The sequence below is a fragment of the Mastomys coucha genome, unplaced genomic scaffold (genome assembly GCF_008632895.1).
Source record: "Mastomys coucha isolate ucsf_1 unplaced genomic scaffold, UCSF_Mcou_1 pScaffold9, whole genome shotgun sequence".
Lineage (NCBI taxonomy): Eukaryota > Metazoa > Chordata > Mammalia > Rodentia > Muridae > Mastomys > Mastomys coucha.
In genome coordinates this window covers 48,875,636-48,892,722 of record NW_022196915.1, presented here as the reverse complement: position 1 = coordinate 48,892,722, position 17,087 = coordinate 48,875,636, and the positions used below count along the sequence as shown (strand labels likewise).

Sequence of the window (17,087 nt, the reverse complement as noted above, 5' to 3'; positions counted from 1 at the left end):
CTTCCCTCCCTCCCTCCACCACTCCCTCCCTCTCTCCCTCCCTCCCTCCCTTCCTTCTTTTTCTTTCAATGTCTGCTTGCTCTCCACATGAGGAGGCCTGTGTGATTCAGAGATTCAGACCACAAGCATTGACGGTTGGCAGGCAGCTGCAAGGGGTTCATTTTGGAAGAAGGGCAAAAGTGATTGTGGACACTTGGGCGTTGGCAGGTGAAACCTGCACAACGTTCTATAACCATAGACCAGGAGGCAGATCAACCCCAGACGGCTGGGGGATTGTGTGAGCCAGGTCAATGCTGATGTTCTGAGGCTGCCTAAATAAGAACCAGAATGCCACTAGCACCAAGACTCTGGTGTTTTGTTCAGTGTAGTGGTCACCCCTACTTGGTAATCCTTTAGACATTTCTAACTGATGTAAGGGCCAGGTGTCTTCATCTTCATCTAGATCTTACTTTACTGGGAAAATTGAGGCCAATGGACCCAAATATCTCCCACCCCCATGTGTGTGTGTGTGTGTGTGTGTGTGTACGTGCGTGCATGTGTGTGTGTACAAGTGTGCATACTGGTATGCGGGTACACATGGAGATCAGAGATGAATGTTAGGAATCTTCCTCAGTTGCTCTCCATCTTATTTTTTTGAGACAGGGCCTCTCACTTAACCTGTCTCACTTGCTCACTAGTTTGGCCACGTTGGCTGACTGCTAGGCCCCAGGGATCTTCTTGTCCTGCTTCCTCAGTGCTGAGATTCCAAGGCTGTTAGTGTTCAGCTGGTTTGTTTGTGTGTGTGTTTGTTGTTTTGTTTTGCTTTATAATGCGGGTGCTGGGGATCGGCATGCAGGTTCTCATGCTTGCCCAGAAAGCATTGAACTGATGGAGCCCTCTCCTCAGTCTTCCACCTGTCTTTCTTATCATCTCAAATGAATGAACATTTCTCTCCCGTGACTTCTTCCTTGTCCCCAGTTAAGCTTTCAACAGGAGAGTACTCAGCCCTATTGTAGACACTCTCTATTTTCCTATCCATGCATTAATAATTAAGTTTAACTCATAAATTAAATGAGACATTAACTGTGAAAACCAAATATAAACTAGAGCAGTTAACAACAAAACACAGTGATAAGCCATGCAAACACTCCCCCTCTCTAATCTCATCACACTATGTACTGTGTGATGACCTGGGACCATGCAATCGCTGTGTGTGGTAAGGTAAATGGCAGAGCCATTAGGAATTAGCATTAGACACCTACATAATGGCTTCTTGAACACAAGCTCTATCAATACAGTAACAGCATTGACTAAAGAGTAACTAATAGGGAGAAGAATAGCTAAGTTAGAACCTGGGCAAAGAGCTGATTAGCGTGGGTGCTTCAGTCCTTCTTAGAATGGGGAACAATATACTCATGGGAGCAAATGTGTAGAGCAGAGACTGAAGAAAAGGCCATCTAGAAACTGTCCCACCTGGGGATTCGTCCCATATACAGTCGCCAAACCCTGACACTATTGTAAATGCCAAGAAGTACTTGCTGAAAGAAGCCTGATATAGCTGTCTCCTGAGAAGCCCTGTCAGAGCCTACAAATACAGAGGTGGATGCTCACAGCCAACCATTGGACTGAGTGCCAGGTTCCCAATGGAAGAGTTAGAGAAAGGACTGAAGGAGCTGAAGGGGTTTGCAGCACCATAGGAAGAACAACAATATCAACCAGCCAGAGCTCCCAGGGACTAAGCCATTGCAGAGGATGACCTTGCCATTCATCAATGGGAGGAGAGGTCCTTGGTCCTATGAAGGCTTGATAGATGCCCCAGTGTAGGGAAATCGAGGGCAGGGAGATAGGAGTGGGTGGTTGGTTGGAGGAACACCCTCATAGAAGCAGGGGGAGGGGGAGGGCATAGGAGGTTCTGGGAGGTGGGGGAAAACCGGGAAAGGGGATAACATTTGAAATGTAAATAAAGAAAATATCCAATAAAAAAAAACCTGGGCCAGGTGCAAAGGGACATTGCAAGAGTGCATCACAGTATTCAGAACTGGACCCAATTTAAACTGTATACATTGTTTAATTCTGGAAATCTCTGTACCGTATTTTTATCCTGTCGTTGACAGTATGTAGCTAAATGGGAAGTATGGGGGCAGCCTTGTGTTGCCTTCCTTCCCTCTGCCCGAATCCTTCAGTTTTAGAAACAGCTCGTGTTTTGTCCCCTTCCCGTTCCTTGTGAGTCATGTTCCATTTCTTCTGTTTCTCCAGAAATTTTCTGATGTGTTGCTGTTACTTTCTGGAAGTGTGCAGAATGCTCATCAAAAGAGGGGGTCTTGACCTTCTCTTTACTGCTAGACTGTGTCTCACCTGTATGGAACTGATGAATTTCAGGGTCCAGAGGACAGTCTGTGCTATTGAAGTGAGAGGAACAGGGAGAGCCAGAATCTAGAGATTTTGCTTGGCTTGCTATTTGGAGGAAAGGGTTATCTCTATTTGGCTTCTAGAATACTGATCACACACGTTAGATGAGAGAGGGCTGCAGTCCTCTGGGGACTGGCGATGCTGACTGGGCTTCATTAGTACTGTCCAGTTGAAGGATTTGGAAGAACAATTCCCTGTACATCGCAAGGTTTGTTCGCTGTACAGTATGATTTCAGGAGGGGTGGTGCTCAAGGAAATGAGATGGATGTGAGAAGTTCCTTAATGTCAGGCCTCTTTGATGGTCTAACTTGACACATAAGGTAGGAAAGAGATGGACTTAATCTAAAGGACTAGATCAAGAATTGACAAATGGGACCTCATAAAATTACAAAGCTTCTGTAAGGCAAAGGACACTGTCAATAGGACAAAACCGGCAACCAACAGATTGGGAAAAGATCTTTACCAATCCTATATCCCAAGAGGGCTAATATCCAATATATACAAAGAACTTGAGAAGTTAGACTCCAGAGAATAAAATAACCCTATTAAAAATGGGGTACAGAGCTAAACAAAGAATCCTCAACTGAGGAATACCAAATGGCTGAGAAGCACCTAAAGAAATGTTTAACATCCTTAGTCATCAGGGAAATGCAAATCAAAACAACCCTGAGATTCTTCTTTCCACCAGTCCAAATGGCTAAGATCAAAAACTCAGGTGACAGCAGATGCTGGCGAGGTTGTGGAGAAAGAGGAGCATTCCTTCATTGCTGGTGGAATTACAAGCTGGTACAACCACTCTGGAAATCAGTTTGGCGGTTCCTCAGGAAATTGGACATAGTACTACCAGAGGACCCAGCTATACCACTCCTAGGCACATACCCAGAAAATGCTCCAACATGTAATAAAGACACGTGCTCCACTATGTTCGTAGCAGCCTTATTTATAATAGCCAGAAACTGGAAACAACCCACATATACCTCAACAGAGAAATGGATACAGAAAATGTGGTACATCTACACAATGGAATACTACTCAGCTATTAAAAACAATGAAGTTATGAAATTCTTGGGGAAATGGATGGACCTGGAGAATATCATCCTGAGTGAGGTAACCCAATCACAAAAGAACACACATGGTATGCACTCTCTGATAAGTGGATATTAGCACAGAAGATCGGAATACAGGAAGTACAATCCACAAACCACAAGAAACTCAAGAAGAAGGAAGACCAAAGTGTGGATACTTTGTTCCTTCTTAGAAGGGGGAACAAAATACCCACGGAAGGAATTGCAGAGACAAACTATGGAGCAGAGACTGAAGGAAGGACAATCTAGAGACTGCTCCACCTGGGAATCCTTTGCATATTCAATCATCAAACCCAGACACTATTGTGGATGCCAGCAAGTGCTGGCTAACAGGAGCTTGATATAGCTGTCTCCTGAGAGGCTCTGACAGTGCCCGACTAATACAGAAATAGAGGCTTACAATCATCCTTTGGACTGAGCATAGAGTCCCCAGTGAAGGAGCTAGAGAAAGAACCCAAGGAGCTGAAGGGTTTGCAGCCCCATAGGAGGAACAACAATATGAACTAACCAGTACCCTCAGAGCTCCGAGGGACTAAAACACCAACCAAAGAGTACACATGGTGGGACTCATGGCTCCAGCAGCATATGTATAGCAGAGGATGGCCCAATCGGTCATCAAGGAGAGGAGAGGCCCTTGGTCCTGTGAAGGTTCTATGTCCCAGTGTAGGTAAATACTAGGGCTAGGAAGGGGGAGAGGGTGGGTTGGTGAGCAGGGGGAGGGAAGAAGGAACAGGGTTTTTTTTCCCCCCTTGGAGGGGAAACTGGGAAAAGAGATATCATGTGAAATGTAAATAAAGAAAATAGCTAATAAGAAAAGTAAAGGACTAGTTGGCAGTACTAGGGACTGTACAATGGTGACAACCTAGCACAAGCACCTAGTCCCAGGGGCCTTTAGAATCTGCTCAACCTTGCCTGCTCCAGGCCTTTGGTTACATTCCTTCACCTTCCTATGTCTCAGCCTCTTCTATAAAGACGCACTTTCACCTAAAGGGTGGGTGATTCAGTAATCTGAGTTGATAGCTTTCCTTAGTAAGTTGGTATTGTTGCTACTAACAAGCTGATAACTCATAAACCACTATATATGTATAATATATATATTCTTTTACATCAATGAATGACTCTGACTTATGAACTATTTCCATTTCCAGGCTGTTGATAAACACACAGTTAGGACAGATAACTAAGTGGATCTCCAAGAAGTTTCCTCTACATAGAAGTCAGCTTGGCTTTATGCCTTGGCATCATTAGTACTACTGATATGTGTCATTGTCCAGTGGGTTATCGATCAACCCACCTGAAGGTTTAGGAAGAGAAATGGTGAGAGGTGTGAAGGCAGACACATCCTTATCTCAAACAGCAAAGGGCACTTTTTTCTCTATAGGTATTTTATTCTAATTAAATAAACTTATATTTAGTATTCTCTTTGAACATTTAGAAAATTTCTAACATATTAAAAAGAAAACATGTAGTGAGTTTCTTTATGGTGGATGAATGATGTTTACAAGTTCCAAGTCTTGTTAAAGTTGGTCCAGGTAACTAGCTTGGAAATATTTATTACAGGAAGAAACAGGCTAAGGCAACTGCAGGGCTTTGAGAGCCAAGACATGATTGGAGTTAATGTGATTTGTCCTGATTATATCACAGGCCAGGTCATGTGGGTATTATGAACTAAAATAAAGGTCCTACTTGAGAGTCAGTGGTGGATAGAGCCACAGCTGTGCATAACCATTCATTGTATCTCATTCAGGCTGCTGTAGTCACATTGTAGACTGGGTGTGTTGGTCAGCTCAGTCTGAAACAAAATGGCTTCAACAACACACATTTCATTTTCTCAGTCTTCAGAGGTTGGAAGTCCCAAATCAAGGCAGTGACAAATTCTGTGAGGGCTTCCTATCTGGCTTCAGAGGCATCTCTCATGGTCACATTGTCTTTGAATATCCCACTGGGAGGAGAGGAGAGAGTACATGATAGAAGGGAGGGAGAGAAAGTAAGAAAGAGAGAAAGAACTTCTAAAACATCTTAGATGAGAGGGTCGGGGCTGTAGTGAGTTGATAAGAGTATCTGTATAGACTATATGAAGCCCTAGGTTCAATCCTTAGCCCCATGTAAAACAATACACATGGTAGTGCATTTGGGAGGTAGAGGTAGGATGAATAGAAATTCAAGGTTATTCTAGGCTGCATAGTGAGTTTGAGGCTTCATGAGCACCCCTCACCTGAGTGCATGCATATGTGTATGTGAGGGTGGTACCTCATTCTTGTGACCTTTTTTCTTCTTGATTAACTTCCCATGGGCCTTGGGTTACAAGTCGTCACAAGTGGATAGAGCTTCAACATAGGAAGTTTCAAGGTATCCAGTCTGCCATGCCTTGAGTCCTTCCCTGAAGACCATTTTATTGGGTAACCCAAAGCATTCACCAAACACAGGAAATCACTATCAAGCTAATATCAGCAAGAATGGGACAGACATTTGTTCCTAAAGGTAACATAGAATGAAGGAAACAAATCTGGACTGCCGAAAAGAAGGCCAAGGTGGTTTTGAAGTGACCTAAGTTTTGTTAGTCTTCAGGAATTAGAAGCATTTCATTTCCAAGAACTATGTTCAGAAAAAGCTGCACAGAGACCAGCTGAGGCCAGCTTTCAGAGGCAGAGCTTCCCTCCATGCCTCACTAAACTTACCTGTGAACTCCTTCATTTCAATAAGCTCTTTATGGTAACAATTGTTCTGTCAAACTCTTGCTGAATATCTCCTGTTCTAGGTGAGACCCTCAGCCCACACACCGCTGACTCCAGCCTCCCTCCCACACTCATGGTCTATGCACACAGTAAGTGTGACTACCAACTGTTCAAAGAAGACACTACTGCATCCATGGTGATTAGGAAAACCAGCATCTACAGGTTTGGAAATAATGTCTTCAAAAATTATAAACCTTGGATACTGGAAAGATCATTAGGAGGTATCCACTAGAGAAGACTGGAGTGCAGTCCTGAGCCTTTCTCAGGATTAGCTTTTTAATTAACCAATTAATTAATATCTCAAATGCTGCCCTCCTCAAAGAGCTGCTCTCCCATCCTCCACTCCCTCCTCCTCTGAAAAGGTGAGGCCCTTTGGGTATCCTCCCCCCCTGGTGCATCAGATCTAGCTTTTAAGCACACAGACATGCTAAGCATGCATCATGATTAGCAAGAACAGCCAGAAGCAGAACATATAGAAGCCAAAAAACAAGGATAGTATACTTAATAACTTCCCCAGAACTATGGACTTTGATGGAGTAGGCCTTTGTTCTGTCCTTGGCAGTTTTTGCTGCCCACATGGTGGGTTCTAAGGCCTGAATGGTACTTCCATCATGGCATCAGTTGTGCTAAGGTCTGTGGTCTTGCTATGGTCTGGGGCCCTGATACAAGATTACTCAGTGGTTAAGAGCACTGGCTGCTCTTGCAGAGGGCTGGGTTTGACTTCCAGCCCCAACATCAGGTGGCTCACAACCACCTAATGTAAGCTCAGTTCTAGGGGGATCTGACACCCTGTTCTGGCACCAGACACATACATGTACAGATTACACAGGCACACTCTCTCATATGTTCTATAAATCAATAAATATTCAAAAAGCATGAAAGCAGGTGTGGGGAGATGGCTCTCCTAGTAAGGGATTGGTTCTGTGAGTATCAGTGCCTATGTTCATCCCCCCGGGACCCACATAAAATGTCAGGCGTGCTGGTGTGCGTGGCTATCCTCAGCACTGGGGAGATGGGGACATGAGTGTCCCTGGGGCTTGCCATCTAGCCAGTCCAGACCAGTTGGTGAGCTCCAGGTTCAGTGGGGACTCTACCAGGGGAAAAATGTGAGAGTGGTTGAGTAAGACTGACCTGGACCAGCATATCTTTCTTTAGTCTGGCCAGGGTGGGGGTGTCTTAAAGCAGAGGGCCAGGGAATGAGAAGATAAGGAAGATAAGAAAGCTGGGGTCAGGAGGTCTTGTGCAACCTATGTCTTGTGCCAACTAACTTTATTAAGAAGTACAGCATATCTTATATACTATTTGTGGAGAGAAAAATGGGAGTCAGTGGAAAGCTAAACAATCAAAGGCCTCACAGGGACACCACAGACCAGGCACACATTATCCTTAGAACTGATAGGCAAAGTTCCCTAGGATGGGAAGAGTTGGGTTTTCAGGATCCAAAGCCACAGTTTCCTCAAGGCCCAGTCTGTTACTGGTTCTGCCAAGTAGGTTCTGGTTTAGAGAAGGGGCTGGAGTCTTTCTCTGTATATCAGGGCCTTGGGGAAAGTCTTGGGTTGATCCGTCCCTCAACAAAGACCATAGTATCCTATCATACATGCATGCACATACATGCACATACATGCACACTCACGTGGTATGCTCACATGCATGCGCACACACACATATTATGAGCATCACTGCTGAAGAAATAAAAATTCATGGTTGTTGGTAGCCACAGGTAGAGGACTGCTTGTTACTAGAGACACCATTGTGCTTTTGTGGTCCAATGTCTAGTTTATTTATAGTTTTATAATAGTTTATAATGGAAATAATGTAAAAGTCATTGCATAAAAGCTTTGTGAAATGAAATTTTGGTGAAAGAGGCCAGAAAGGCTTTACGTCAGAGCTCTGCTTGTCTTCTGGACAGGAACTCCATACGGTTTGATTGGCATGAGCACACCAGAGTCTTGTTTGTACTCATCACAAAGGTACTTTTCCTTCCCACTGAGAATGGCGCCATCCCCAAAGCCAAAGCATGGGTGGGGGTACTCATTATGACCCCACAAGTAAAAATGCTTACTTTCCTGCAGATGATGGGCTCTTCATGGTGGTTGGGACCTACTCAGGTTCTTCGCTGTGTTTCTCATATAGTGGCCTTAGCTTCAGGGTCCAGAACTTGTAGTTACAAATCAGATGTCAATGAGCCAGGTGAGGTTGGGAAAGTTCCCAGTTCTCCACAGTCCTCTAAAAACACCATTCCCATTTCACTGATAGATGTGCTGCAGAGAATCCTAATGTGTCTGAGGTCATGTCTGTTGTTAGCCCCACCCTGGGCTACAGAGGAAGAGCTAGTGTACTGGCTGCAGGACAGATGTTTAAGGGCAAGGTATTCCCCAAGAAACCCAGGAATGGCTTATTATTTTCTTCTTTCTCTGCCTCTGCTGCTATGTATATATCTCTCTGTGTATCTCTGTCTCTGTATCACAGCCCCCTCACCAATTTTCTTTGCCACCCTCTCTGCCTCTCTTCCTGCCTTTCCTGCTCCATGTAGATACTATTAGGAAGGGGTGTAGGGGGAAGTGGGGAGAAAGACGCTAGTGAGGCCATTGGAACTATAGCTTGGGATGTGACCATTTTGAAGGGTGAACTTAACTATGACATCAGTAAGTTGCCAACCAAAATTATGCAGACCTGTAAGTGATTTTGGAAGTGTCATGGCAAGTAAAAAACAACCTCTGGGGCTAGAGGTGGCAGCTCAGTAGAAAAATGCTTACCCTATACATATGAGGAGTTCACTTCCAGACCATGTCAAAAAATAGTAGTATGTGTTTGCAGTTGATAATGGGAGAGGCAATAACAGGTGAATCCATGAAGTTCTCTACCCAGGTAGTTTAGCTGAAACAGTGAGCTCCAGGAACAGTGAGAGGCCTTGTCTCAAAAAAGAACTTGATGTGAGTGGGGAAGAGAGATGGTGGAAAGATGGCTCAGAGGTTAAGAGCACTAGATGTCCTTTCAGAGGACTTGAGTTTGATTTTCATCACCCACAGGGCAGCACACCCATCTATAATTCCAGTTCCAGAGTATCTGACAACTTCTTCTGGCCTGCATGCGTGTGGTACACAGATATACATACAGACAAAATACCTATAAAATATAAATAGGTTTTTTAAAGACAGGGGCATAGGGAGATGGTTCAGTCAGGAAACTGTGCTGCAAAAGCATGAAGACCCGAGTCCAGACCTCCAGAACCCAAGGAAAACCCAGGCAGGATGTCATCATATGCCTGTAAGCCCCAGCACTTGGTTGAGTAGGCTAGATGCCTAAATACTTTGACCTGCCAGTCTAGCCAATTTGATGGGCTTCATGTTCATTGAGAGACCTTGTTGCCCTGAGTAAAGGTGTAGAGCAATTGAACAGATACATCTGATGTCAACCACTGGCCTCCACATGAACATTAACAAATATATACCACACACAACACCCATAACACACACACACACACACACACACACACACACACACACACTGATTGAGGAAGATACCTGACATCAATCTCTATCCTCCACACACATTTGCACACACATGAACATGTATGCACACCCACTCGTATGTTATTTAAATATTGTCTGCATTTAAGAGCCTATGACATGACACTATTTTTGGATTGTTACCCATCAATGTTGCTTTCAGAAAACAAGCCCTGAAGCTGTCTCCTGCTGACAGATGCCTCCTGTCTTTAACCCTTCAGTTCTGAAAAAAGTGTTTATTTTCAGTAAGATTCTGAAAAGGGTTTGTCTTCCCCCTTTTATGGGCAATGCAGTTACAAAGAACTTGAAATCATACTCCTTTTAATGTTTTTTAAAAAAAACAGTTGTTTTAAAAAATTGTGTTAGATGGAGAGATGGTCTAGTGGGTAAAAATTTTGGCATGCAGGCCCAATGATTTGTGTTTAATTTTTAAAACCTATAATGGAAGGAGAGAATGGACTGTCAAAAGTTGCTCTCCCTCTGTCCTTCACGTGTATTCTACGGAATGTGTTCAAAAGTGTGTAAGGATTAGTATGCATACACATCATATATATACTTTATTTATTTATTAATTTAGAGACAGGGTTTCTCTGTGTAGCCCTGGCTGTCCTGGAGCTCACTCTGTAGACCAGGCTGGCCTCAAACTCAGAAATCTGCCTGCCTCTGCCTCCCAAGTCATGGGATTAAAGACATGCTCCACCACTGCACAGCCTATACACTTATTTATAATGATAAATAAATGAAACTGTAATCTAGTTCAAGTAATTTCATTGTAAGAGCATTGGTTTCTCTGGTTTATCTGCATGAATTTTTAGCATCAACACATGGGGAACATGGTAGAAAGGACTAACCCAGCTTTGTAGGGACCCTGGACTGGGTTCAGGAACCCTGGTTAGGAAAACTATGGGAGAATGAAGAAAAGTTACACAGATGCATGCAGAGTGAAGGTCAGGTGGGGTTCTTCTAACAACAACACCTCAAACTGGAATCTCAGCATGTTTATTAGATACAGCACAGAGGGAGGAGTTAGCTAGTCCCATCTCTGTAGGCGAGCAGTCTTAGGCAATAAACATATGGAGGAGAAAGTCTCAGTTGATAGACTTTGTATACGCTGACCAATGAGCTTGGCCCTTGTGGGTAATGGCTTTTGCCAATTGTCTCAAGGATCCAAGGCCTTGGGAATCCTCGACAGGCGATGCCTATGTCAAAATCCACACTCACTAGGGGGTTTTCCTCCCTCTGCAGAGCTCTTCAGAGACAGGGAAATGTTTCTTTGTGACTTTAGTGTAGTGTAGTAAAATTGCATAGCTTGATGCACATTTAAAATAATATTGCTACTTTATAGCTTAGATAAACAGGTTTAGACTGGGATCCCAGTAGGTTAGTTAAGACATGGGAGGGGCATCTCAATGCACATAGAAAGGTTTGGGCCACTGTAGCTGTCAATACATTTCACAGGCAGAGTCTGAAGTTACAAAATACTTTAGAGGCTCCCAAACTGCTTTCAGTTGTTTGGCTATGTAGGTCTGACTCTGGCACAGTGATCAAAGCACTGTAGCATATTGGGTCATTTCTGGGAGCATCTGGGATTTCCTATGTAACAGCCACAGGAGAATATGGTCTGCCATTGAATGGAAGGCACTGAGAGTGAGATCATGGCCAGTACCATTTCTACTGAAAGCCACAAAGCATTTAATGAGCCTTAACCTCATGTCTTGGGATTCTAATATTCTGCAGCAGGGGCAGCACAAAATTGATTGGAGACATGGACTTGTGTATTTATAGTTGGCATTCAGCCCGTCTAGAAAGCAAGAAACACCTTTTATTTCCCCCTACCCTGGAAAAGTTGATTCCTAATAATTTATTTTCTTTAACTGTTATTGTGTCTTAGAAAGGGTTAAAAGTAAAACATTTTTCTAGGATAATAAAATAAAGAAACCTTGCAAAATTCACCAGAAGTCTGCAGTTTGCCCAGGCCATCAGGAACTAGCTGTAAACTTTTATAATTTCCCCCAAAAAACCCTATTTCAGTATTTCCATAAGTAAATGTGAAATCACCATCAGGTTTCAGGCCCATGAGTTTATTTCTCAAGGTGTTTGAATCTTGATTAAAGATGAGCTGGCACACATCAGCACAGATCTTGCTGGTCTTATGGACCATCTCCTTGGATCCTTCCATTTTGTGATTAGATTGGGTTTCTCTGAAGAGCAAGTGGACGATTTCCCTTGATGTGGCTTAAGGGAAACCATCCATAGTGACTGTCTCACTCCAAGCAATATGCTTCTGCAGAACCCATTGCCCATCAACTGTAGGAAATGGTCCTGGGAGACCCTGACACCTGAGCAGAGACGAGAAACACATGAAGGTAGGAAGGCAAGAAAGCAGTGTAGAGAAGGTTAAACCAAGTTCCGTGTCTGGGCGTGCTAGCATCTCAGGGACAGCAGCAAACTCTCCTGCTTCTCTGCTCCAGCTCCCATACTGGCCCTACCACACTGCAGTAAATTAGACTTGTTTTGTTTCCTAGGAAATACTGAAAAGTAAGCAGAAACCCAAGTCCTTCTTACTCAAGTGACAGCATTTTGTTTTGGGGAGGAAAGTTTCCTCTTCTGTGTATAATTAGGAAGAAATGTTGGCCCCTCATGTGTTAGTGACTTAGAGTCAAGGTGACCCAGGAAGCTTATAGAAGATAGAGTTTATCGGGGGCTTGCCATTTCAGAGGGTGAGTCTATGACCATCATGGTAGGGTGCTGGGCTGTGTGACTGCCTCGCTGCTGGGGTTACCTGGAGGGCCACTGCCATGGTGCTGAGGAGAAGAGAATGAAGTCCACAATGGGGGTCCTCAGTCCATGTTTTCCAAGAGTGGGAAATTGCAGAGTCTGGGATGATTCCCACTGTTGCCTGTCTCCTGTGTACCTAGTCAGGAATGGGAATCCCTGGTCTGTGCTTCCCCAAAGGATGGCTGCACACAGACAGGAAAGGGAAGGGAAAGGAAGGGAAGGGAAGGGAAGGGAAGGGAAGGGAAGGGAAGGGAAGACAGTGTCCAGGATGAGGGCAGAACCCAGTTCGGTTCCCAGTGAGAGTATGGAGGGGCTGGAAAGAGGCCTTCCTTCTCCTGGAGATTTAGGCATGACTTCTTTTGATGAAGGCCTCCCCAAAAGGGATCCTTGATGCAGAGACGGTCCTTGATTTTTCAAACTGTTTTATATGATGGAGGATGTGAATGCATACATCTTACTCAGGGTAAACCAGGAATTAAATACCTTTTGCGGAAGGAATGCCCAGGAGGGGAAGCTCATTGGCTGAAAACTCAGGGCCTATCTAGATATCTCATTAGCATAGAGAATTCCAGGTTTTTATGCTAACTGACAGATTGCCAAGGTCCTCAGAGGGGTGTCATGGATACAAACAGGTAGGCAGGGAGTGGCTCCACTCCTACTGTTCTCAATACTGAGATTCATGGGATCTGAGCTCACTCAGCCTTACCAGTTCTGTCTAGCGGCATGGTCCACTTGCCCCACAGTAGGAAGCATGGCAGCAGGCAGGCAGGCCTGGTGCTTGGTTAGTAGCTGAGAGCTCATATGTTGAGTCAATAGTGAGGAGGCATAGAATAAGAGCTACCTGGGAATGGTATGGGCTTTTGAAACCTCAATACACACCACTAAGGCCACATCTCCTCGTGCTTCCCAAACAGTTCTACCAACTAGGGACCAAACATTCAAATACATGAGTCTATGGAGCTATTCTCATTCAAGCCACCCACGCCTCCACCTTCCCATTAATCCGTAGCCCTTCTTCCTGTTGTTGGTGTCAGGGACTGGGGAGTGGCACTTTATACTTTTTTTTTCCCTAAGCTATTGAGTTTAATATGTGGCTTAGGAACTTTCAGTCATTTTCCCTTATGCATATAAATATTTAGGTCTGCTTATCTTTCTACTTTCCACAAATGTTGATATGGTATTTCCATGTGTGTTCTGTATAGAGTATTTCCAAAGTTCTTTTTTTCTTCTTCTTAGACCTATGAATCATTTAGAAGTGCTTTTAAAGTCATGTGTATCTGGGAAGATGAACCACCTCACTGATGTCTCTCTGTTTGCACTGTTTCGGGATGACACAGATTCTGATCTGCTGAGACATGCTCCGAGTCCACAAATATTCCACATATGTTTGAGAACAATGTCTGTTTGATCATTTCCATTGGTTTAAACTAGTCTTTCCCACTCTGTACAGTACATGCTGCTTGATTTATTTTCTTGCATGATCTATCAGTTTGGGTTTTTAAGTCTTTTAAGATAAGGGAGGTCTCACTGTGTAGCCCAGGCTAGCCCTTTCTGGAGTGCATGTCCCTTGCACAGTAAATCCTACTGTGGAATCTTGAACATGGTAAATCCCAAACAGCAAGAACACAGGCTATTTGTATATTTGTCACAGCTCTTTTACAAATGAAAAACAGAAACTCAGCTTCAGCTGGTTTCAGTAAAAAGGGCTATTCCTTAGCTAAGCTTGATGAGAAATCCTGAGTTGGAAAATCCTTGTTGGAGTGTAGCTGGATTCATATAGACAGGAAAGGTCATTAGAGTCAGCCACCATTAATCTCTCTCATCTTCCATTTTGTTTTGGAGACATCTTGTTTCCAAGTAATCCTGGTCAAAGAGAGCTGTCCAGCAGCCATGGGACGAGTGGCATTTGTCAGTCACCTGTCCCGGACCTGTTCACTTGACTGGGTGTGATATCCTCTCCTGGATCTAGGGGTGAGACTGGGTCAGCTTTGGTCAAACTACCATTCTATGGCTAAACATGTGAAAAGGCAGTTCTCTGAGAAAAATCTGGAAATTAGACAATGGAAGCACAACAAATGCTTACGCCATCAATCTAATTTCCTGCCTGTTTGCTGTTCATTTCAGGATAGCGTGGAATTTAGAAACATCTGCAGTCACTTGGCTCTGCAGATTGAAGGACAGCAGTTTGACAGAGACTTGAACGCTGCTCACCAGTGTCTGAAGACGATAGTGAAGAAGCTGATCCAGTCACTTGCTAACCTCCCATCAGATGCACACATGGTTGCCTGCGCTTCCTTGAGACAGATTTTACAGAATCTCCCAGATGTATGAGCATGAGAGACAGCCAGACTACAGCTGGCCCTGCCAAGAAAATAGAATCCTTCACCTTCTAAACAATCAGCAGTGATGGGCGTTTATATGCCCAAAAGAACTTGATAGCTCATGTCTATGTCTGACCAAGAGCACCTGTAGCCTTCAGCATGATAGCATGTAGTATGCATATTTTAAAGTAGTAGCGTATATTTTTAAAGTATATTTACTTATTGCTGACTTTCTGAAGTATATTTCTCTTTGTGGAGCTAATTGGATTATATATATGTATATATTTATTTGCCATCTTAAGCCTTGGTTTTGAATGAATGATATTTGAATCTATATTTGTATTGTTGTCAGCTCTAAGGCTTAATGAGGAGCATGTACAGTAGAAAGATTACGGCTCTTCATGTGATATTGAGTAAATGGGACATTTAGTAACAGACGCTATCTGTTTGCTGGACACTTCATTGTAGACAGTGACAGTGATCTTTAGTTGTAGAACTATAGGTGATCAGTCATTGTGAGTCCAGCCCTATCATTAGTAATTGACCACTGGGCAGGAAGAGCTGCTTCTAAATCTTGTACTATCACATACTGCTCTGTATATTTAAAATTATAATGAACTATGGGGTGCCAAGCATATATAATATGTAAATACAAGTCCATACTATTAAAGTCTCAATGTGTGTGGGGAGCCGCAGCTGCCACCCTATATATATTGAACACCTGGTTTTCGGCCAGAGCAGAGAGCATTGTGATAAACAAGCCCTTAGTTGGAAAAGCTGCGTGCCTCCAGCTTGTGATGCAAGCTGGCATGATTCTCTACAGCCTATTATATTTTGCCATGTAGCCGATGCTGATTGGGACCAGGGAAAGTATTTAACCCATGAGGGCTAGGGGCTAGCTATAGAAGAAAAAGGTAGAAGAAAAGATGAACGAATGATTCTGTAGTACAAGGTTCCTGAATAAACTGCTTGGAGAAGAGCTCGTTGTTGCCTCCTTATTTCCACTGGTCAGTAAGGGGGTGACAAATGTGGAACTATTTAGCTTTTCTTATGGTTTCTGAATATTCCAATTGAAATAGGAGAGTTCTGAGAAAAAGAGAGGGAGTGGGCATGTGAGCAGTTCTCCCTGCATAGTCCAACGCTTGGATCTGGAAGGAGAAGGTAGTTTATTTGTTTGTTTGTTTGTTTATGTAACAGTTATCTATACATGCTTTCTATTGTCCAATGATAGCTGAAGGTAAAAAAGGGCCTTGCCATGTCATAAAAGTTTGTTGTAGAAACAGGGTCAAGTTGAGGGTAGGGCAGGGAGATTACAGCATACATGAATGGCTTGCTTTTGAAGGAATTAATAACTGATCTCAGTGGTGATATATATCTGTCTAAAATAAGTGTTAATGGTAATCAAAGCCTCTTACTGAAAACATTTTTTCATAGATATATTCCCAGCACAGTTTACCCATCTTCATTACCTCCCAGATAAAACATGAGACCAATAAACCAAAATATAAAAGCAAAAGACCAATAAGATAAAAAAAAAATGCCCAAACAAAACAGCATGAGACAAAAATATCTCAAAGAATACCACTGAGCTTGTTTTGTGTGACTATCTACCATGGAGTAGGAGGCCTGCCATTAAGTGTGGTTTATGTTAATGAGACTCCATTGGAGAATACTGATTTTTCCTTTGCAAGAGGTTGTCAATTGAAGATAGCTTCTTGATTAGGGATGTGACCTCCTGTCCATTTTCCTCTCTTAATGCTGGTTCCCGTCTGACTTGGACCTGTGCAGACCCTGCTCATGCTGCCACAGCCTCTGTGAGTTCATATATGCCTCAGTCCTGTTGTGTCTGGAGGGCACTGTTTCCTTGGGGTCACCCATTCCCTCTGATTATTAAAATTTCCCCCCTCCCCTTCCACAAATGTCTCCAGGCTTTGATGAAGATATACCATTTAGGACTGAGTGTTCCAAAGTCACACTTTGCACATTGTCCAGTTGTGAGTCTCTCTGTATTTGTTTCCATCTACTTTAGGAGAAAGCTTCCCTGATGATGGATGATCTGCAGATATAGCAGAGTGTTTTAGGAGTCATTTTATTTAGTACGTTCCTTCAGTGGAACAATATTGTTTAGTATTCTCTTAGGTCTCTGGCCTATGCAGTCCCAGGTGTGTGGTTACTCAAGCAGTAATAGGCATGGGTTCCACCTCATGGAGAGGGCCTTACATCTAATCAGATAGTGGTCAGTTACTCACATATCTTTTGTGCCACTGTTGT

The 17,087-nt window shown here is 43.5% G+C and overlaps 1 protein-coding gene across 2 annotated transcripts in view; it reads left to right on the top strand.

Annotated features, from left to right (window-relative positions):
- Dleu7 (deleted in lymphocytic leukemia 7) overlaps positions 1-15,497 on the top strand; it is an 18,324-nt gene extending 2,827 nt beyond the window's left edge. The window contains exons 2-3 of one of the 2 annotated variants that reach the window (XM_031361474.1): positions 6,232-6,370; positions 14,620-14,816. In XM_031361474.1, coding sequence (XP_031217334.1) covers positions 6,232-6,370; positions 14,620-14,695 — 215 coding nt within the window. In that variant the 3' untranslated portion in view covers positions 14,696-14,816. Of the gene's footprint in view, positions 1-6,231; positions 6,371-14,619 lie in introns of both variants that reach the window. The other variant, XM_031361472.1, reaches the window with a different exon arrangement.
- The last annotated feature ends 1,590 nt before the right edge of the window (positions 15,498-17,087 follow it).